At 35.6% G+C, this 22,303-nt stretch overlaps 4 protein-coding genes across 4 annotated transcripts; 3 read left to right on the top strand and 1 right to left on the bottom strand.

Annotated features, from left to right (window-relative positions):
- The first annotated feature begins 4,487 nt into the window (after positions 1 to 4,487).
- Positions 4,488 to 12,778, top strand: LOC116167373 (tensin-3-like). The gene is made up of 3 exons (XM_031482725.1): positions 4,488 to 4,616; positions 10,580 to 11,500; positions 11,548 to 12,778. The coding sequence occupies exons 1-3, from the start codon at positions 4,527 to 4,529 to the stop codon at positions 11,755 to 11,757; spliced, it is 1,221 nt and encodes a 406-aa protein (XP_031338585.1). The 5' UTR covers positions 4,488 to 4,526; the 3' UTR covers positions 11,758 to 12,778.
- Positions 12,779 to 15,715: 2,937 nt separating this feature from the next.
- LOC116167271 (DDB1- and CUL4-associated factor 13) lies at positions 15,716 to 18,066 on the top strand. Its single transcript, XM_031482594.1, has 4 exons — positions 15,716 to 15,854; positions 15,901 to 16,615; positions 17,327 to 17,627; positions 17,671 to 18,066. Exons 1-4 carry the CDS (start codon positions 15,785 to 15,787, stop codon positions 17,920 to 17,922), a joined length of 1,338 nt encoding a protein of 445 aa, XP_031338454.1. The 5' UTR covers positions 15,716 to 15,784; the 3' UTR covers positions 17,923 to 18,066.
- Positions 18,067 to 19,447: 1,381 nt separating this feature from the next.
- LOC116167261 lies at positions 19,448 to 20,527 on the top strand. Its single transcript, XM_031482579.1, has 5 exons — positions 19,448 to 19,743; positions 19,795 to 19,950; positions 19,996 to 20,118; positions 20,174 to 20,292; positions 20,398 to 20,527. Exons 1-5 carry the CDS (start codon positions 19,719 to 19,721, stop codon positions 20,506 to 20,508), a joined length of 534 nt encoding a protein of 177 aa, XP_031338439.1. The 5' UTR covers positions 19,448 to 19,718; the 3' UTR covers positions 20,509 to 20,527.
- LOC116167260 (probable enoyl-CoA hydratase) lies at positions 20,501 to 21,842 on the bottom strand. The gene is made up of 4 exons (XM_031482577.1): positions 21,326 to 21,842; positions 21,126 to 21,275; positions 20,928 to 21,077; positions 20,501 to 20,818 (listed from the first exon to the last, which is right to left on the bottom strand). The coding sequence occupies exons 1-4, from the start codon at positions 21,654 to 21,656 to the stop codon at positions 20,538 to 20,540; spliced, it is 912 nt and encodes a 303-aa protein (XP_031338437.1). The 5' UTR covers positions 21,657 to 21,842; the 3' UTR covers positions 20,501 to 20,537.
- Between the last annotated feature and the right edge of the window lie 461 nt (positions 21,843 to 22,303).

The following is a 22,303-nucleotide window of genomic DNA, read 5'->3' as shown; positions in this document are numbered from 1 at the left end:
TACGATCTCTTCGGCCCGGCTACACAGTCATAATTAATCTTAAAAATTTTTTTCCTCTTAGCTCTCTCCTAACATATTCACGCCCCTTAATCGTTGCAAAATGGCTGATCTTTTTTATTACTGGTACTTCTCATACAATGGCCTCCATCTAAACCAATTAACTGGGGAATACTTATCAACTAATTTTTTCAGCGTTTGCAGAACCAGCTTTCCCAAGCTTGGCTGGTGACTCAACGATAAAAAGCTTATCTAAAGAAATCCGATATTTATTCGTTATCTGCATCCTGTTTTGCACTGAGAATTTTCTGTGATCCCATTTATTGCGAATCGCGGCACAAGGAAGTTTAATACAATGAACCCAACATGATGTCATACTACAATAGTTACAAAGCGAAAAAAAATTTTATCCCCAAAAGGAAGAAAGGTTTATCCAATTTTAGTACAAATCCAAATCGATATTCGAAAAATTTGCAAAATTTCGACCGGCCATTACTCCACCCGCCATTACTCCACCCGTTACAACGTCAACCAAGAAAAATCTTGACGATTAATTTGAGATTTTTTTAGTAAATGCAAACATATCGCATATTTTAATAATAATAATAATATTTATTGACGGCCAAGCCAATTTATACATAAATTATTAACAATAATAATAGTATTTTAATTAGTATAACATGATATAGATGTTAATAAATAATACAATAATAAATTATACAATAGCAATGAAAAACCAACATTTAGTAAATATAATTTGTACATCTTAAATTAGAATAATTTATGACTGGGTATTATATATTAGATTAGAGTAAGCTATTAGTTTTATTATTTTACGATAAGGTGGAAATAGGGTATGGTATCAGGGTGGTAACAGTTTAAGAACTCTAAAAACAGCTCCAGTTTGTCATGTGTAATGTTGGTTGCCTACAACCATCTATTCCATGCCATGATACTACAGTGCGATCAATAATGAGTTGCTGCGCCGCTTCAATAAATTATGACGTTAGTAATTATTTGCCGCAACAGGCGTGGTGCACTAATACTAAAACATAACCTTAAACTTCAAACCAAAGTAAACTTTTGACGTCTAACCATATTTAATCTAAATCAACGATTTAAGCACCTTGTGAGTTTCCAAATTATGTGAAACTACACAAATAGTAAATTATTACAAAAATTGAAACGATTTTATTTCTTTTACAACTCGTTAATATCGAAGTAATTGGGTAAATTACATGCACACTATCACAACTGTTCGAAGTGCTCGCCACCATTATTAAGACAAGGATCCACTCTTTTCTTCATGTTTTCGAAGACGGAATGTAACTACAGTTGCGTAATGTTTCAAACGGCAGCTTTTATACCTGCTCGTAATTCGGCAATGGTGTGTAAATGGTTCCGAATACGTTGCAATCTCGTAAATTTGCATTAAACCAATTGCATGCAATAATTTAGAGGGCTTTGTAAATCTGGACGATGAGTTCTTGTAACACGGTTACTTTAAAGGATAAAAGTACAACTTTCTCCAGACAGTAGTGCGACACGTTCCGTATAAGATACCCGTTTGTCGTAGCGGCTGTTTCGGAATTTGCTCAAGAGGTTTCTCGAAACTCCTGTATACACAAACGTATCGAGTACTGCCAAACTCAATTTTCGTCTTTAGTCCCATTACGGAAACAGGACTGCAAATGCATCTGACTCTCTTTAAAGTAAAAGGCATGTCGGAGTAAACTTATTACCTTTTACACGCTACAACTAAAAAAACGTTTGTTTATAATTTATAAGCAATTTACCCACCTTGTAAATATTCGAAAGAAACTGGTAGCCTTGAAAAAAGCCGTTTTGAAATGGACGGAAGTTAAGAATCACACATCGGAATTATAGGTTATGTTTTTGTTTTTGTTTTGTATTGGTACACATATAACTGGTTGCGGCAAATGATTACTAATGTGATATTTTTATAAGAGCGGCGCAGCATATGATTATTGATCTCCCTGTATCAGAGTACCCATACGATTTGATACTATCATGATTCCATGCTTTTGATACGTTTTTTTTACAGTAGGTATACTACATAGCGCATAGAAAAATTCCCTGTATTTTTAGCGCATTTCCACAAAAATAAAAAATAAATGCACTATTGTGGCCACTTTGTCCGTCTGTCCGTCCGCTCGTTGGTTGAGACACTATTAGTTATTTATCTTAAGAGCTATTGTTCTAGTTTTTCGCTATTTGGTTAGTTATGGTGTCGAGGCTTGCACCAAGGAAGGAATTTTTTCTGCGTTTATTACTAAAAAAGTTATTGTAAAAAAAAACAAAAAACCGTTTTTTACATGTCCCATAATTTTACGCTTTTGCCGTTTATTAACGATCCTAGAGATCGTTTATAATTTTGTATTGCTGTCTGTCGTGTGTCTCTTGGTCTGTCCGTCTGTTTCTTTGTCTGTGTGTCCCTCTATCTGTCCTTGTGAACGATAACTTTGTTTACAAATGTCCGATCGCTTTGACGATCTCCGTTAGTTATGAACTGAAATGCATGAAATTCAATATGAGCATAGTTTTATTTTGGGCATGCGCAGTTCCAACTTTCTTATTTAGAAAAGCATTGAAATGAAATTCTTCTTATAAACAGAAATTGAAGTAGCACGTCAAAAATGGATTGCACATGTGCAACGCTCTTTCATATTTTTGGCCGGATTTTTACGATTTTAACAGAAGATGCATCTTACAAATGGGAAGTGACTGCTAGTGGAAATGCGCTTTTTGTAAATCGTTTTCGATTACTTTTTAACTTGTTACAATTTCGTGGAACTTCCTTATGCTTAATTTTTTCCGTTTAATAACTTTATTCCCCATAGTTTAGCATATGCTGACAGAAATAGAATTTATCCTGTCAATAATATCATAGGTAAATAAATAGACACAATTTCCTGCCATCAGGTCTTCAGAATTAATGCGATACTAGACAGATTAAATTAGAAAACTAATCGCCTCTTACCTCCGTTAGAAACTGTAATTTCTTACTGCGGTAAAAATCCGTAGGTGATACAAATTACACAAAATAAAGTTATGACCATCATTAAAATAAAATATTTTATTGTTAGCAGTTACCTTACAGTATAATAAATAAAACTTTACTGTTTATTTTATGAGGATTACATAGCAAACTAAATTGTAAACCATCGATGTCGTAGGTACCTACGTTTAAAATAACAAAGTTGTTCGCTTTTTAAAGGATTAAGGACCTTACCGCTTCTCACATTTATGCAAATTACAAGGTCAAAGTTCTTCAGATTAAAGTACATGTAGGTATTTCTATTTTTATGCGAAAAGCGCATATATTATCATGTATTTGTGTCTAGCTGGAGGTTTAGTTTTTCAGTTCTGAACAATTCTGATGGTTTGCATAATAAAGAAAGTATTCAAAGTATACATGTACAAAATTGACTGCAAAACGAGTTGAACTTGTTTTAAATCTGACAAAAAATTAATTTAGGCTTTCTCTGGGTTTAAATAATTTATTAGTCGAAACGTCACCGGTGTCAACGTCATAATTTCGCATGTAGCGCACCCTGATTGTTTTAATAATATATTACTAGCACCATACCGAGGCACGGTAGAGAGTGTTGGTGTATTTTCCTAAATCAATGCCAACATTTCTTTAATGAACAGGATAACAGACAGATGATTAGAAAGGAGGGTCTGGGCCAGGTGGATAATGGATACCGCATGTAGTTTCCACTTAGAAATCACCGAACACGGAATAGCATTCAGACGGAAAACTGTGCTATTTGCTTTCTAGTTTCTCTTGAGTGTGTCTAATCCCACCGGAATTAGATCGAACATATCTTTTCAGAAATTCACAAAAAGGAAATTTGCCATGTCATAAAATGTGATATTACAAGTACGCGTAAGAACGGTTGTTAGTTATAAATTGCACTTTATGTTCATGAAAGACACCATTCGCAATTTAATGAGCATGTAAACACCATTGTTAAACACAATCGCATCAGTGCATTAACTTCACGTCTTATTTCCCTTATTATATGTGATCATAATTTTATGTCAGCGAGGCCATCGTGCCTTACACTTTATTTCGCATGCTAAATTCGAATAATGCTAAAGAAACTGTCATGTGAACAAAAATAGATGTGCTATAAATTAATCATTTCTTTCTTTAAATTTTTTTGTTATTTTTGCGTATTTGAGGTAAAGAAAGTATTGTTTGTTGATGGCGTCTCGGTCGGCCAATTTATCACTTGACCGCGCGTGATTGCGACTTCAAGAGCTTCTTCGAGTACTAGTGATTAATGGAGGTTGTTTGGAAGGGAAAGTTACGGGGTAGATGAAAAATAATACTGATGGTCACACTTGGGGGCATTACAAAAACGTGGACAGATAGTAATTCATCAAGTTTGAATTTTTACTTCATTCTTAGCAATTGTAGGTAGGATGTGCTTTTATGTTAACATTTCGGTTTGTTTCAGGCGGAGGAGTTAAATTCCATTGTGGGAAATGCATTTCGGATGGCGTACGCGGCTCAACTACAGAAACAACCAACATTACAAGATGTTATTAGCTCACAATTAGATTCTAATACTGATAAAGTACTTTGGGTGAGTAGTAGTATAGATACAGTTCTTACAATAAGCTTAGCGAATGGTGTAAAGTTGTGGAGTAATATTTAGAAAGCGAAGAAGGTTGTTCCAAATGGTATATTATTTGTTTGTAAAAACAGAACCTTACGTTAGCAAATATAGCTCTTGTAAACATAGCATCGATACGTAATTAAAATTATGCATTGCATTTGAATCATAATCATTCGAATTCTAGGTAAAAAATTGATGCGGTTTTAAACCAAAACAGAGTATAGATCCCTTGGTTTGGAATAAATGAAAAAGTTCCCGATAGGAACTTAGAGACGATAGCTCTGGTAGCTGGTTCGCGAGCTAAACCTTTTGTTGTAAACGAGGTTGTAAATCTTCATTTACACAGAACCTTATACAGGTACTATTTATTTCATAACACAAATTTATGTACAATTATTTACAAAATTACAACACCCTTTAATGTAAATTGAGCACTACCAACTTTTGAGTCAACCTACTTCGAATGTAGGCGAAATGTGACTGCTTGAAAACTAAAAAATTGACTAATTAACACCCTAAAACTAAGAACATTTATTGCAACCATATGGGCTGCAATATTAGCGCAAAGGACCGCATGCAAGCGGCTCCTTTGCCTAGTCACGTATTAAATAACTTAAAAATTAGGGTGACAGGCGAAAACAGAAAGAACACGGAAGTCATAAATTGAAATAAACATATGGAATTTGTAAAACCGCACAGAGCGTGTGAAAGATTGAAAGGGAAAAAATTCTAAGAGTTCTGAAACAAAAAATAATAAATGGAACTATTCTAACTTAACAAAAATACTTATAAACTAACAATATAATGACCGGCGGCGTCTAAATTGACAACATCCCTGAAGTTGATTTTTTTAAATATGGTGGACGAAGAGAAAGAATTCTGTCGATTTACAATTAAAACATTTTGATTGAAATCTTAACTGCATGAGCTTATAATGTTTCTGAATTCAGCAGTATATTTAAAAATGGGCTTGATCACGCCGATAACAAGCACAATTTGTGCACAGCCCTTGTACATATAAAGCGCATTTTTATAACCCCAATGAAATTTGCACATTGAGCGAGGTAAAGGATTTTAAAAAAAGACCGCATGCTTAATGCGTGTTATTTAGACAATAGCTTGATAATAATTGTTACAACGCAATCGATATGACAATCTGTTTTCGAGATGAGATATGTCGAAAAGATGTTGGAGAGGAGGGTTGGAGGATAGCGATAGTTGCTAGAAGTCAATTCCTTTGGTTGATACCTTTCATTAGAGTACCATGAAAGATAAAATCAATTTGTGACCCCCGCACCCCTCCCACTGATCTCGAAAAGGAATCGGGGAAGACAGTTGTAGTTTGTAGAAACCAATTCCTGTCGATGAGACCTTTCATTAGAATACCATGAAAGGTTTTAAAGGTTTTATATGGTACCACTAGAGGAATATGCGTATGCAAAATCTGAGACAAATTCGTTGTCCCATGTAAAAGTTATCCGCCTTTTACTTTCAGAGATAACGAGAAATAACTAATGGGGGTGGCCCCCCTCAAGACTACAAAATTTGAACGCCGCCTGGCACAAATTTACGGCATAGGGTACCTATTGTAAACAATTCCAGGCCTCTACGACAATTTTCTTAAAAGTAGTATAAAACGGCAAAAGTGGGCCCGGCCGGATATACGGACAGACAGAACGCAAACAGTAGCACATTTTTTTTATTCTTTCACTGTCATTACTGAATCGGATATTGCTATGATAGTCTCAAAAATTACGACAAACTCTGTGGGCGCTGACGGGGTTAGTTATTCAATGATTACAGTTCGTCTGCCTATTCTGTCGCCTTATCTACTGCATGTGGTTTATTGCTGCCTTGAGACAAATTATGTTCCTAATGATTGGAAAGTAGCACACGTAATTCCTTTAGGGTGCGTTTATGTTGGAGCCGCGATAAGTGATAAGAGCGTCGATGAGAGCAGCGACAAGAGCAGAGTGCCGCGCTCTGCTTTAATGCGGTGTTTTATGTTCGAGCTTCGATTAGCGCAGGACTCATCGCTCAGTAGTCAAAACATTAACGAATTTTACATCGTCCTTGATACTTTGGCATATGCCTGGCGTAACCGCCTCTCCCAGAATTTAGTCAACTGTCGTGGGTATGTGCCCCTGGTAGGAACTAATGGGGGTGCATCTCCAGCAATTTGTTGCTATTACGTTGGGTCGCGACGTATGCCAAACATTGTGGTGGAATTTGTGGAATGGGGAGGTTGTGGAGGGGGGGGGGGGGCTGGATGTTGTCCGACCCGAAAGGGTACGACCACAGTCTCGCCAATGGAATATCTGTATTAGAGGGAACTCGGCTTCCTGGTGATGGCCCCTCACTCGGGCGTTCCATTAGCTTCCGATGCCTCCCTCCTTTGGTCTCGTTTCCTTCCTGCCTGTTTCTCCTTTTCTTATTGTTGTCCTCTCCCTGCCTTTCTTTTTGTCTCCTCCTCCTCTTGGCTGCTTGTGCTACTTTTTGGGAATTACTGATCAATTCACTGAAAATGCACTAAAGTTATTAACTAATAGGCGAAAACCTTCTATTAATTTTTTTCAATTTAGTGCCAACTCCTTTCACTATTTGTCCAGAATGAACCTTTTTTGGTGGTTTTTGTTTTTTGGTCCGATAATGGAGGCCTGACAAAAATTTCACTGATTAAAAGTTCTACATCCATACTCGACAAGAGCGAAGAAAATGCGTGCAGAGATTATCGACGCTATTATCGTTGGTTGGCGACTCAAGAATGATTAACGCGCTGCTCCAATATAAACAGATCTATGCTAAGTACATTTACACTTTTCTATGCTTCGCTAGTATCGACGCTCTTATCACTTATCGCGGCTTCAACATAAACGCACCCTTACCTAAATGTAAAAATGTTCGCACATTACATTACAAGATCTCAGCCTTATAAGCATTCTACCAATGTTATCCAAATTGCTAGAAAGAGCAATGGAAATGCAAATCAAGAAATTTTTGGATGAAAACGACATTTTACCGTTTATGCAGTCAGGCTTTAGGAGTGGATATAGTTGTTCTACAGCTTTATCATGCATTGTGGACGATATCATTACAGCAACCGATAACAACATGCTCACTATGTCCTCGTAGACTATTCTAAGGCATTTGGCATGTTGGACCACGAAATGCTAATTTCAATCTTACATTTTTTTGGTTTTAGTAAAGACGCGTTAGAATTAGTAACTAGCTTTTGAACAGATAGAATCAATCAATCACGTCATTCAATAAAAACGGAACACAAGAACTTAGGACTAATCATGGATAGCGATCTTCGTTTTAAAAGTTATATAAACCTTTGCATTCAGCGCGCCTTCAGCAGTCTAAAATCTTTGTATATCCGCAGATACAACTTTCACTTTGATACCAAAGTAAAACTAATGAATGTGCTAGTTCTATCGCATTTTAATTATGCAGATTGTGTATATGGACCTTGCTTGGATGTAACCTGCAGGAAAATACTACAACGAGTGCAAAATTCTTGTCTACGGCTCATTTTCGTCTTGAGAAAATTTGATCATGTCTCCCATAAGATGTCTGAAATAAAGTGGTTGAATATGGAAAATCGTCGTTCCCTTCATTTTTTGTATATGTGTCATCAAATCATTTTAACTCATAAACCACAGTATCTTTATAATAAAATTACTCTCCGTACACTATCTCAAAGGACTTATGACTATTCCAGCTCATCATCTTTTCGAAGGGTGTTTTTCTTATCAACTTGCAAAACAATATAACTCGTTGCCAGCTTTTATCAAAAATCTTTCCTTGAAGCCTTTTAAAACACAAACGCGTCTTTTACTTTATAGAAATCAACTCCAATGTTAACCAATTCTTTTTATTGTGTTTTTGTACATTGTTACAGTTTCATTTTCTCATTTCTTTAACAAACGCAGGTATACCGTTTTATTAAGAGAAACATCACTCATTTCGCTATTAAAAAAAAGAATTAAGTGTAGTATATTGGGGTAAAGTGGAAGAGCAGACCAATTAGTTTGAACTTCACCCTTTCACTATTATATATTTCATATACCGTTATGTCTTATTTTTCTTTCTTGTGTTGTTACCTTTGTATATAATATGTGAATAAAGGTCATTATTATTATTATTAAACAATGCGTTAAAAAATGGGTTTACGCATGCACACACCAATTTATTCAGATGCTTTCATAATAAATAATCTAATACAATATTAACTTGGCGAACAATCTTTTTCCCCACACTTCCATTTGTTTAAGACACTTTCAAAATTTGGCACATTTTTTTTTGTATGACATAAATTTATTAGGTAATTGTCCGTGGAGATTCCACCACCGCTTCTCGAAGGTTAATAAATGAAATTTCTGCAAGCAGCTCAATTGTTGATAAATTAGGGCTTCATTAAGGCTTTAGTGGGCTACAATAGTATATTGAAAGACAAGTGTTACAATGCGACCTATTGTAATACGACTATCTTGTGGCACGAGTAGCGACGCGAAACGTAGCCACGAGTGTCCGCAAGATAGGAGTATTACAATAAAGCATTGTAACACGCGTTTTTCATACTATTTTTTCTATTTCGGTGCTTTAATTTAATTAAAAAAATCATTATCAGAAACTATAGGGAACATTAGAACTAACATGTTTTTGTTGGGAACACTTTTTATGCCGTTAAGTTTTAGGTTGGCAGCGTAGTAAGACTGACATTTTGAAGTTCAAACATGGAAGTACCCAACGAAGTACCTACTTGTACTAACTAGTAACTGCCAACTTAAGAGATGAGTTACAAAAAAAAAACGACTATAATCAAAATATTGTATATAACGCTAGCGCGAAGTTATTTCGCGCATTTGACTGATATTTTAACTCGGCTTCGCCTCGTCAAAATACCTTCAGTCTCAATGCGCGAAATTGAACTTCGCGCTCTTGTTATATAAATAACTATTTGCTATTAAAAACAAAAGTTCCACTAGTATTACGTACTGATACTATAGTTTTTAAAAAATGTTAGAAATTTAATAATAACAATTTGAGAGTCCGTTTATTTGGCCCGTCAGAACTCTTACTCCATTCCAAATTTTTATTTTTGGATGAAAGCACATCCTAATTGCAATTATTACAAAACGGTTTCTCAGTTAATTAATTTCTCTCAGTAATGTTATTATAAAAATTAGGTACCTATTTGCTCGTACACTCGCTCGTACATGTGTTAACAGCAGAAATGTAGATACACGACAGCCGGTAGTGACGCTGATTTACAATGCATTGATTGTCTGACATGCAGACAAAATAACACAAATAATTCAAGAGCATGCTTGGCAAAGCATTCAGTTCATTATAGAATAATCGCTCGCTTGCTACTGTTACTACCAGTTCTGATACAGTATCCATATTGCGCTTAAGTAAATATTTAGACCATAATTAAGTAATCGTAAATACTTATCTCATCACAACACAAATATAAATGAATAAATACGCACCATTTCATTTACCCCCAAGGTATAGTACAGTACTCGCTGTGCAAATGTAGTGATGTGTAAAAAACAACGCGCCTTATAAAAATTATACGAATCAGACCTACAATACAATGTATGCGTGTAAGTAGGACGTGAATGTCGATTGAAAATGGTGGTATTTAGTGAGTAACTCAAGAACCCCTAAATAATGAGAAATGAAAAAAGTAATTGAAATTAATGTCGCCAAAAATTTATTGTTACTGTAAAATCAATGTGCCAATTTGTTATTTTTTGGAGGGGAAATTTTAGGAGCTTTCACTTAGTTAATACTGTGTATTAAAGGAACGTAAATATATGAATACTGAGTACCTAATTGTAACAATTACATAACGAGTGGGTAGGCTTGATTGTAATGCTGGAAATGTAAAACTTCCTAATATTGTCATTTTGTTTCAGACAAAAGAACTGACCACTGCCTTAAAAAAAGAAAAACCACCGCAACTTAATAATAATCAAAATTTTGAAATGGACGTCCACATAAATAGCTCAGACGCATCAACGTTACGATTAAATCCACCTAACTCTATACCAGGATTAAGATTAACGCACAAATACAATGTACTTGATCCACCTGAAAAGAGTCAATCTCAACATAGCACACCTAGTAGCGATGAAAGTAATTCACCGACCGAACTTAATTCCTGTAAAAAAATTACCGAAAAACCGCCTTTAATAAAAAGAATAGCAATGGGAATTACCGGTCTTCACAATACAGACGATGATAGTTGCCCTTTAGTTAATGGAGAGTCTCCAAGTAGTACACCTAATAGTCCCACGTCAAGGCCTCTTCTTGCAGGGTATGTTAATGAAATGGATAACGATAATGAAAATAAAAATATTAATAATACGAATAATAGTATAAAAGTAGAAATGGAAACTGTAACTTCTAATATTACTAAACATATAGAAATACAAGATAGATTATTACAAAGTTCGCCTGCGTCTACCGATCCAGAATTTAAGGCGAAACGAATATCACAAATTAGTTCCAGTAGTTCCAGCTCTTGTCCGCAAGGCGGTACCGAAAACTCATTTCTAGCCTTCACTCCCATACCACCTCCGCTTCCCGAAAGGACCGACTCCCTTACATACAAGGAAGAAGGAGAATTACGAACAGCGCCATGGTTTCAAGCGGGCATTCCTAGAGAAATCACCTTGGAAGTTTTGGGCCAAGAACCTGTCGGTGCTTTCATGGTACGAGAAAGCACAACTAAGCAAGGATGTTACGCGTTATCCCTTAGAGTTCCTAGAAGCTTTCAACCTTCCGGAATAGCGCATTATTTGATTATTAGAACAAACAAAGGCTTTAAAATTAAGGTAAGACTAATTCGCGCGTTGTACTTGACAAACGGAATCTCTTGCAGGGTTTCACGAAAGAATTTACAACCCTAACTTCCCTAATAACCCATCATTCTGTTATGCCGGAGCTGTTACCGTGCCCTCTATCTCTCAGTCGCTACAATCCCAGTTTCGTCAAGTCAGATTCTAGAAGAGACTTCGCCGACATTGATCTAGATCCTGACTATAACACTCTTGCGGATTTTAGAAAAATGATGGCCGATTTAAATATTTAATTTAAATAAGACTTTGATAAATTAAACTAGTCGTTGTGACCTTAATAAAAGTATATGTATATAAACAGTGTTCGATATTTAAAGACACAACTTGTGTACCTTGTGATATCTCAGAGTTAAAACGGCTGATTTTTAAATTAAGTGTTAATATTATTAATGTAATATTTTGTACTTATTTACTATGTGTAATTTTAAGAAAATCCAGTCAGTATGGAAACAAAGTATTTGTGTATAAATTCATTTTTTTTGTTTGAATCAATTGTTTTTAAATGTGTCCTATTAACAAATACTTTGTTTCATTCCGCAATTTGTTATCTCGTTTTGTTTGTAAGAAAATTGAAGCGCTTTCATTTTAATAACATTTTTTTTGTAATTCGGGGTATGTTGATATTACCTCTGGCTTAAGTATTTCAATATCCTTTAATTCTCTTTCATTGTGACTGTGTTATGCTGTTATGCAAAAAGGTAAGATATGCTGGAAAAATTCATTAGATGGGATATTTTTGTAGCAGAACTAATGAGTAATGAATGTGAGTGTTCTGTTTACTCTTTTCTAGTCTAGCATAAAATATGAGTATATACTAACTGAAATACACGTTACACATATAACCCTTAACGCCCCTACAATTTGTTTGTGTAACTTTGTCACAGAAATTAAGTTCAAGTTCAAACTTTGTTTATATGCCACTATTTTTAGAAATGTTCGTTTTATTTTTTGCCCACATCGTTTGCCTATACATACTTTGATTTTTAAATATAAAATTTTAATTTTGTCACAAGCTCATTTTTATGTTCAAACGTAACTTACCTTTTTGTACTAAGTTATTAAAAGATAAGTGTCATGTAAAATATTAAGTTAAAAAACTACCTACATTACTACCTTCAAAGCTTTAACTGTACCACGTAATAGTGACTGGTTTATTACTTTAACATTTTCTTATTTCTATTGGGTCATTCTGTAAGTAATCAATCTCAAACTTGTTAATTTATTCAAATAACAATAAATAAACATTTGTTTTTATTTCCATTGGGTTCATAAAACTGTTAAACTGCAAATGGAGCTTTTTCAGGTAATTAAAAGTTAAAAATTTTTGAAGATGTTCCAATTCCTTCACTGATCTTTATCTCTTGGCGTTAGGTTGGTAAGATGATCACTTCAGTCAGGACTGCTAGAAACTGGCAACAGGCGGTTCTAGAATAATTCGACCCCGATGAAAACGATGCGCCCTGTTGCCAGATCCCATTTTGGCATTTAAGCCCCCAAATCCAAGATGGCGATTGAAATTGCCGCTTTTCCATTATTTCGAGCCCCCAAGGTACGCCACTGAACGTTTTGGGTACTCTTTACCGGTAGAATAACATCTAGTACACACGACGTTATGCATATTAAGTGCCAAAATGCCGCCTAAAAACTTCAAAAATGCAAAATTCGTCATTTTTCGTCCTTTCTGGCCTGGTGCCGGCGTCCAATATTTATTTCTATGTTAAAATTAACATTTAAATGTGTGGGGACCTCCCGCAGCGCCATATGCCAGAGGCCTAAATACAAATATGGTGCCTGGAAAGTCCAAAAACAGTGAAAAAGTCGTTTTTTTTGCCGTATTTTTACTACACACTCCGGTGGCCCGGAGGAGCAATAATATGCGAATTGTGACTACCAATCTGGATGTTACACATCTAAAGGCCTTAACTGCGAATAAGAGGACCCGTCTGCTATAAACGTTAACTTTGGAACCAAGACGCGAAGTTGGTTTGGCGGCGTAATTTCAAGGCAATATGGGTAAGTAAAAACATATGAAAACATACTGCCCAAGTTTTCTTTGATTTGTTTCAAACGTAACTTTTGGCAGTCGAAACTGTTTAGAATATTGAACACTAATATTACGCAAAATCCAAATCTTTATGGAAATGATTTTGCGTTTGAAACTACCCGCCACCATATACTCTTTTTTTTTCGGAACTTGTTCACGTTGCACTGAGTTACTTGAAATCTTTAAGAAGCGTTACAAATGGTATTAACGCCAGGCCAGCAAGAGCAAGGCAGTTACCATGGTAATGAAAAGCGTTTTCCTTTTTTATCGCTGCTGTTTGGAGGAAACGATGCTTTGACACAGATTGATGACGTGACTCACGGAAATGGTGAAAGTGCTACTTATTTTTAGTCAGTTATTTGAACACCGCCTGTGAAGCTTCACGGCGCCTTCTTTCTGCAACGGAGTGTGGATGGCGAATCCAGTATGATGCAATGAAACCAATTTTGATGTCACTTGAATCCATTCCTCGTGCGTGCATCCTCTTCGTGTCTTGTGGCTGCAAGGGAGGCTGCAAAACAAGACTCTACAAGTGTCGGCGGACACTTGACGGAGATGGAGAACCTCTTCCATGCAATCAGGCGTAGTGCAAATTGGTACAACAATGGCAGCGAAAGTAACATTTTTTCCCTAATGCCGTTTGCTATTGTTATATATGGCGAGTGAATCATTCTTATTCTTTACTGTACTGTAGATATCAATGATCAATCTGGGGAAACTGAGAACTAGGTGAAGTTAGGTACAAGACTGGAAACAACAGACTTAGTGGTCTTTGTTTGATGTCCGTACATAGACATTTTATAAAAGACAATCAGAAAGAGTTTGTTGAGAAGTGCATAGATCTCTTTGGAACAGATAATAGAAGAGTTATGTTTTTGTTTAAATAAAATGAAACGCAATAAGTTTGTTACTGGCACGTAACCTTGAGTTTGCATACCCTATCCCCTCCACTCACGTCCATATTAATGGTGAGCTTGCCCCCTCCTACAAAATTTCCTGGCGGCGCCCATGATGTTTTCACATATATTTTTACTTACCCAATGCCCTGAAATTAGCGCGCCAAACCCATTTCTACCTCTTGGTTCCATATTTAACATCCGCAGTTGCCAGTTAAGCCCTTCAGGTGTACAACATCCGGATTGGTAGCCGCAATTCGCATATTATTGCTCCGGGCCACCGAAATGGGGAATGAGTGGCAGTGTATAGTTAAAAATACGGCAAAAAAACTGTCACTGTTTTTAGACTTTCCAGGCATCATATTGGTATTTAGGCCCCAGGCATATGGCGCTGTTGGAGGTGCTACATACTTAAATGTTAAGTTTACCATAGAAATAAATATTGGGCGTCGAGAACAGGTCAAAAAGAAGAAGAAAAGACGAAAAATGACGAATTTTTGCATTTTTGACGTTGACTATGTCAAGAGCTACCTAATTTACATTAATATTCCTTTCCCCATTAGTGTACTTACTCTTTTGTCTTATTCGTATAAAGAAGTGTACGATATTTTCACGATTTTTTTTACTAAAGTCCAAAATGGAAATTTAAGACCAATTCAATTCAATAACAGTTCTGTGGCAAATAGACATGGTCTAATACCATTTAAAAATATTAGTTTATAATACAACGCGTCCCTAACACATACCTATATCTTTCAGTGTAAGAGAGAAGTTTCCTTAAGGCGCATGTTTTGCACGTTGAAAAGTAATTAAAAATCTAGATATGTTTTCGTTCCAAACATTGCAGTAGAAGAAGTTTTTTGACATTATCATAAACGTTTTGATTCGGAATTTTCATGTTAAATCAGAATTCCTCATGAGCGGACTTTTTGGACACTCCCGCTACCTTTGGATAGAATTTTAGGAAAATGATTATAAAATCAGCTAGGGCCTGGCAAATCGGTTACTTCGATCCTATTATCGCATATCTAGCTGCTGAGAAAAAGAAGTAAGGAAAATCCGTGCATTCTAAGGATTTCGTGGGCGTACTTAGATCCCAAACGAAGCATCTTGGATATTCAGTTTATTTGTAAAAATTACTTGCTTTGGCTCCTCTATTGCCCAACCATACTTAATCGTTGCATCCTGTATATTTTCTCAAAATGTTTCAATGTCGGGCCCAGACCTTCCCATCCCTGTATGTACGGCCGTAACCATAGACACTGTTGGTGACGAATAATTCTAACCTCAACCCAATATTTGCTTAAACGTGTTGTTAAAATGAAAGTGAAAGTTTTAAGCAGAAATCCTGACGATTATCTCCGTGAAACAAAACGAGACATTCATAAAAGTACTCATTTCCGTATTAGGTCTCATTTATTACAATCAAATTTCAGCTCCTAGAAATTATGATCCCAATTTACATCCGTTCGAGTCTGCCAGAGAATATGTTAGAGCTTTAAACGCTGTTAAACTAGAGCGAGTATTTGCAAAACCATTTGTAGGAAGCCTAGATGGTCATCGTGATGGCATTTCATGTTTAAGTAAACACCCAAAGCAACTCTCAATTCTTTTAAGCGGATCGTACGACGGAGAAATTCGAATTTGGGATGTGCCACAAAAATTATGTATACGTAGTTTCGTGGCGCACGATGGAATTGTCAGGAGCATTACTTACGAACCCAAGGGCAGATGTTTCTTTACTTTGGGCGATGACAAAACCATTAAAACTTGGAACACGGCCGCACCGAGTTCACCCGAAGACGAGGAACCAATTAATACAATCTTAAGTAAAACTGTTGTAACTGGAATCAGCCATCATCAAAGTAAACCGATATTTGCAACGTGCGGAGAGATTTGTCAAATATGGGAAGAGAGCCGTAGTGAACCAATACACACATATAAATGGGGCGTGGATAGTTTACATGACATAGCTTTTAATCCTATAGAATCGAATTTATTAGCAACGTGTGCAAGTAATAGAAGCATTATTTTATATGATACTCGTGATACGGGACCTTTACGAAAGGTTATCATGAAGTTGCGTCCAAATCGTTTGGTGTGGAATCCAATGGAGGCATTTATATTTACATGTGCGAATGAGGATTACAAGTAAGCATGTCGAAAGTGTTATGTATTTGTAACATTATAGGGTGGCTTTTTGGCATGAACAAGAGTTAAAGAGGCAAAAATGTGCCTATTCTGATGTAGAATTGCATGATGCTGTTGCTTTGTTTTGACAGAGCATAGCCCTACCATACAGGGTGTTCTCTGATGAATGCTAGTTATCTACAGTTTGCCCAGAGATGAGATTAATGCACTAGTTTTGCTTTGAAATACGAGGTTTTCAAATAAATTGAAAAAACCTATATTGACAGATAAAATCAAGTAGGCACAGTCTCACAGTTTTTTCAATTATTTGAAAATTCTGCATTAAAAAATTGAATTGAAGAAGTTGGTAAAATTAAGTTTGTTTTAAATGGAAACCTCCTATTTTTATTACTGTCATATTAATCTCAGAAAATCAGGTCAACTTTGTCCATTCCAAAAATGTTCAGTTTTTGGAAATATTGGCTATTTAATATTTTTATTTCTGCATGAAACTTTTTCCTTCATATGTTTATTAAGGCAAATCAACAGCATTATTTAATTCCACCCCAGAATACGTACATTTCTTTCCCATTTAACTAACATTGGTTTCCGGAACAGTTTATTTCTTAACAGCATTGGTTGATTGATTGGTTATAGCTAAAACTAAACCTAACATTTTTACAAATATTTTTTTATTTTTTATACATACGAATTTATATTTTTTGTTTTTAGTTTGTACAGTTTTGATACCAGATGGTTAAAAAAACCTGTGAACGTTCATGTGGATCATGTTTCCGCCGTTATTGATCTGGACTATTCCCCTACAGGAAAGGAATTTGTAAGTGGCAGTTATGACAAATCGATTAGAATATTTGAAGCTGGAAAGGGTCATTCACGTGAAATATATCACACAAAACGAATGCAACGTTTAACTTGTGTCTTGTGGTCCCTCGACAACAAATATATTCTTAGCGGATCTGATGAGATGAACATTCGAATATGGAAAGCGAGGGCGTCGGAAAAATTAGGGACTGTAAGTAAAAATGTTGGTTGTTTAAATGTAATGTAAATTTTAGTTAAAACCACGAGAAAGAACTGCACTACAATACAGTGAAGTATTAAAGGAGAAGTATGCTACTCATCCACAAATACGTCGTATTGCTCGTCACAGACAAGTACCTAAACATATATACAATGCTCAAAATGAATTGAGGACCATTAAACAGAAGATAAAGAGGAAGGAGGCAAATCGTCGCACACACTCTAAAAAGGGAGAAGTACCCTTTGTACCAGAAAGAACAAAACATATCGTTAAGGAAGATATTTAATTATGAGTTGTATGTTGTATACAGTCAAAATTGTAATTATATACTAAGGATCAGCTACTACCATATTTGGCTTATTGTTTTACAAATTTTAACATTTTACTTACATGGCAGTAGTAACATGCAAAAATAAATTTTTTTATTTTCCATAGTTCCACATTTTCCACATTGTTGCTTTAAATTGGCGTTAGCTGCCTGCAATAAATAAAATTGAGATTGCTCTATTTTGTGCAAAAATTTCTTGCCATACTTTTAGTAATTTTAATTGATCTGCCAAATCCATTATTTTTGACTTTCACGTAAATAAATACGCAAACTAACGGAAAGAGGAGCAGGCCTGTGTATATATGGTGATCGACCGAGAGGTGACTCCCTTGGTCAACATAGCACCGATTTCAGACAGAGCTGTTAGCCTTCATGACTTATGCACAGTAGATAGCGATAGAGGTTACTGTAATAACAATAAGCATATACATATACAGGGTGTCCCTAAAAGGTCTGTACAACGCGCTACCAGTGGTTCTTGGTATCAAAATAGGACGATTTAACCCAACTTACCTCTATCCAAAAGTGCTTCGGTAAGGCGCTATCTACTGCAAAAGATTTAAAAAAAAATCGTTATTTTTATTTTATCGGAAAATGGTTTTGCCGATTAAAATGAAATTCGGGATGTGAATGTCTAAATGTAAAAAGGGTCTTTGTGATATCGTTTTGATTGTAGTTGCTATGTAGGTGGTAAAATACTGACCATCCACATTTGAAGAGGTCTAAAACTTTTTAACTACTATTTTGACGGTTCTGAATTTTTAGACACTGATAGACAGTTTACTTGCAAGCATTTTTTGTCTCTTGATGAACATCGCTATCTCTGATGGTTTACGAAAAAAAAATAAATTTAGGCATGATGAATGGCATGCACCATACATGCCATTGATCCTCAAAAACCATAAGTGCAAGCAAGAAGTAGGCTATGAAACCGTAGTGCATGTAACGTAGAATAAACGAACACAACAGAGTAAGTCAATGTAATGTATTAATTTAAACTACTAAATAAATAAATAAAAAATAAAACTGATTTTTTGAGGAACAATCGCATGTATGGTGCATGTCATTCATCATGCCTAAATTTTTTTTTGTAAACCATCACAGATAGCGATATTCATCAAGAGGAAAAAATGAAAAAATTCATCGATAATGAAAAAATGCTTGCAAGTAAACTGCTTTTCAGTATCTAAACATTCAGAAGCGTCAAAATAGTAATTAAAAAGTTTTAGACCTCTTCAGATGTGGATGGTCAGTATTTTACCACCTACATAGCAACTACAATCAAAACGATGATATCACAAAGACCCTTTTTACATTAGACATTCACATCCCGAATTTCATTTTAATCGGCAAAACCATTTTCCGATAATATAAAAATAACGATTTTTTTTAAATCTTTGGCGATAGATATCGCCTTACCGAAGCACTTTTGGATAGAGGTAAGTTGGATTAAATCGTCCTATTTTGATACCAAGAACCCCTGGTAGCGCGTTGTACAGACCTTTTAGGGACACCCTGTATACAGTGATTTTGATTAAGAAGTAGACAGGGTTTTACGTGTATTATTTTCCCTATGTCTACTTTTAAATGACGGCTCATGACAAGCTCATTTAAATCAGTCGAACGGGTATTTTTTATCTTTTGTCTCGCCTAATTCGAGTGTGCTGTCTACATACCTTTAGGGCCCACAGTATATAATTGTCAATTGTGTAGCTGCTATTTAAAATAGTTATCTATTGTCAGTTTATGCCAAAATGTTTTGTAAAATACAATACCAAGGTATTCCTACTGCTTCTAATGTATAATATTTCTAATTAAATAAGTCTTCAGATAATATTCAAACTGAAGAGCAAACAACAATAATCCACTCTCAACAGTCAATTATGTCTGTGAAAGAAGAAAACAAAGAATTTTTGGTTAATCCTAATAGTCCTGTGCAAATATTAATTGATTACATATGCGAAAAAGTTGGAATCGATAAAAATGGTAAAGCATACGACAATAATGATTTATTTAATTGCTTGTTTGTAGAGGAATTTGATATTTGTGATGTAGACACAGGGGAATTATTAAATATAAAATCTTTAGATGCATTTACTTATGCAACTACCGTTATGAAACCAAAGCAAACCTATGTTTTAGTGCTTTTGGAGAGTAAGTCCATGAAATCAAATTAATATTGGGACCTTTAACTCTATATGCTCTTTAGAAGACCAATATGGACAAATACAAAGATATGACCCTATACTTTGCAAACAGACAAAGCTGTGTGTAGATGTTTTATACCGCATTAAGAGAAGGTCAGGAAGGAAATCCAGTGCATCGAAAGTGAGTATTATTATTAATATTGTAAGATCTAAATCGTGATTTCTATAAGCTTTAGTATTTTAGGAATGTTCATTTTTTAAACCATTAATAAACTAATTTATTTAGGAATTACGTCGTAGTCTAAATAGGAGAAGATCTAGCAATTCCGCCGATTCATCAGATTTTGACCAAAAAACCATGACACATAGCTCACGAAGTAAAAAAGAAGTAATCTAAACAATAAATTTAATAAACATTTGATAATTCTATAACTTGTGTTTTATGTTTTCTTCAATTTCCCATGATGGTAAATCCTTTTCAGTTAGATTGTAGGTTTTTCCATGCCTACCAATGCCCCTAACAAACTTTGTTGCACCTTGAACGGATTCTTTCTGTATAACTGGAAATGAGTGTTCTGATTCGTATTCTATGAGCTGATCTAACACGGAACAAAAGGTGGCATTATAGGTAGATTTTCTATCGGCCAGCAGGCAGGCTTGAGGAAATTTCGTGAGGGAAACTGCCAAATTTACTGCTTGTCCAAGACCTATAAACAAATGTCTGTCAATAATTACAATTAGGAAAGGGGTGTTTGTTGGATGAAAAATGACAAGATTTCTCCCTTAACATGAGGGCTGGTTACCTAAAGCACTTACTTGTTCCACATGCAACTATTCGATTAGCTAAACCCCAATCGAAAGCTTCTTTTGCTTCTATAGACCGCCCAGTTAATATTAAGTCCAATGCTCTGGACAGTCCCACCATTGCAGTTAGACGAACAGTTCCACCATCTATGAGAGGAACACCTGTAACAAATAAATCAGAATCTCAATACAACTGCATAAGATTATTACCAAATCGTCTACAGTAAACGCCCATAATTGCAGTTTCTTCTATAACTCTTAAATCGCACATAAGGGCCAATTCCATGCCTCCTGCAACTGCATATCCGCTAACTGCGGCTATTAACGGCTTCTTAACAAATCTATGAGTTGGTCCCATGTCTAGAAAACCAAATATTTACTGAAACCCACAATATCCATTTGTACCATACAACCGGATTCCTTTGAGTCAGTGTGTGTGAAGCAAGATGATCCGCCGCCGGCAAGCTCTGCAAGATCATAACCGGCACAAAAATTTCCACCCACACCGTACAGAACTGCGACCAAGGATTCCTTATCATTTTCAAAATTGACGATAGCATCCTTTAGTAATTGAGCTGTTTGTACGTTAACACAATTGCGTTTCTCGGGCCGATTGATTCCGATCGTTGTAACGGCACCTAATTGTTCTACCACTACAGGTGGTTTCATAGAATTTACAGTATTCATCATTCTAGCCAATATTTTGCTGGGTGTTTTCTTAAATGCAGCCAGACAATGCATTACTGGAAACGAGTTTTAATTTTCTATCATAGAAACCCTAACTCAAGGTAGGTTTCTTTGTTTTCTAATCAAGGGGCAAAGTCAAATATTATATCTATGCTTTATCACCCGTTCATTTTTTTATTCTATTATTTCTCCGAGATTCTATTAACCTATAACCTATAAATCTACATAAATAAGTGGTTTATTTATGTCTCTACAAGAACGCAATGTTGCCAGGTCTGGTTTTTATTGCAGAACCTAATACATACAGGGAGAATTTTTATTAGTTCTCTTCAGAGAAATAAGTCTTAAGCGCGGTTTAGACGCTACGATAAATTGTGAAAATTATCGTTACGATCGAATCGTTACGATTTATCGTTGCGTGTGAACAGAGGATTGTAGCGATTTATTGGAATTGGATTAATTGGATGGTTGATGGTGGCCGGCTTCAATTTCTGCGAATTGTAGCGATAAATTGGGACGTGTAAACAATAACAGCGATTTATCGCTACGATTTGTGACTAATGTTGCCGACGTGAACCATTTTTGTATCCATTTGGGCTACTTGGACTGTCTCTAGCGCACACGTTTTATATTTGGCGAGTGGCGATCAAGTTTGGGCACCCAAAAAAAATATTTAGCGACACATGGCTAATCATAAATCA

This window comes from Photinus pyralis, unplaced genomic scaffold (genome assembly GCF_008802855.1).
Source record: "Photinus pyralis isolate 1611_PpyrPB1 unplaced genomic scaffold, Ppyr1.3 Ppyr1.4_LG3b, whole genome shotgun sequence".
Taxonomy (NCBI): domain Eukaryota; kingdom Metazoa; phylum Arthropoda; class Insecta; order Coleoptera; family Lampyridae; genus Photinus; species Photinus pyralis.
This window is presented reverse-complemented; position numbering and strand designations above follow the sequence as displayed.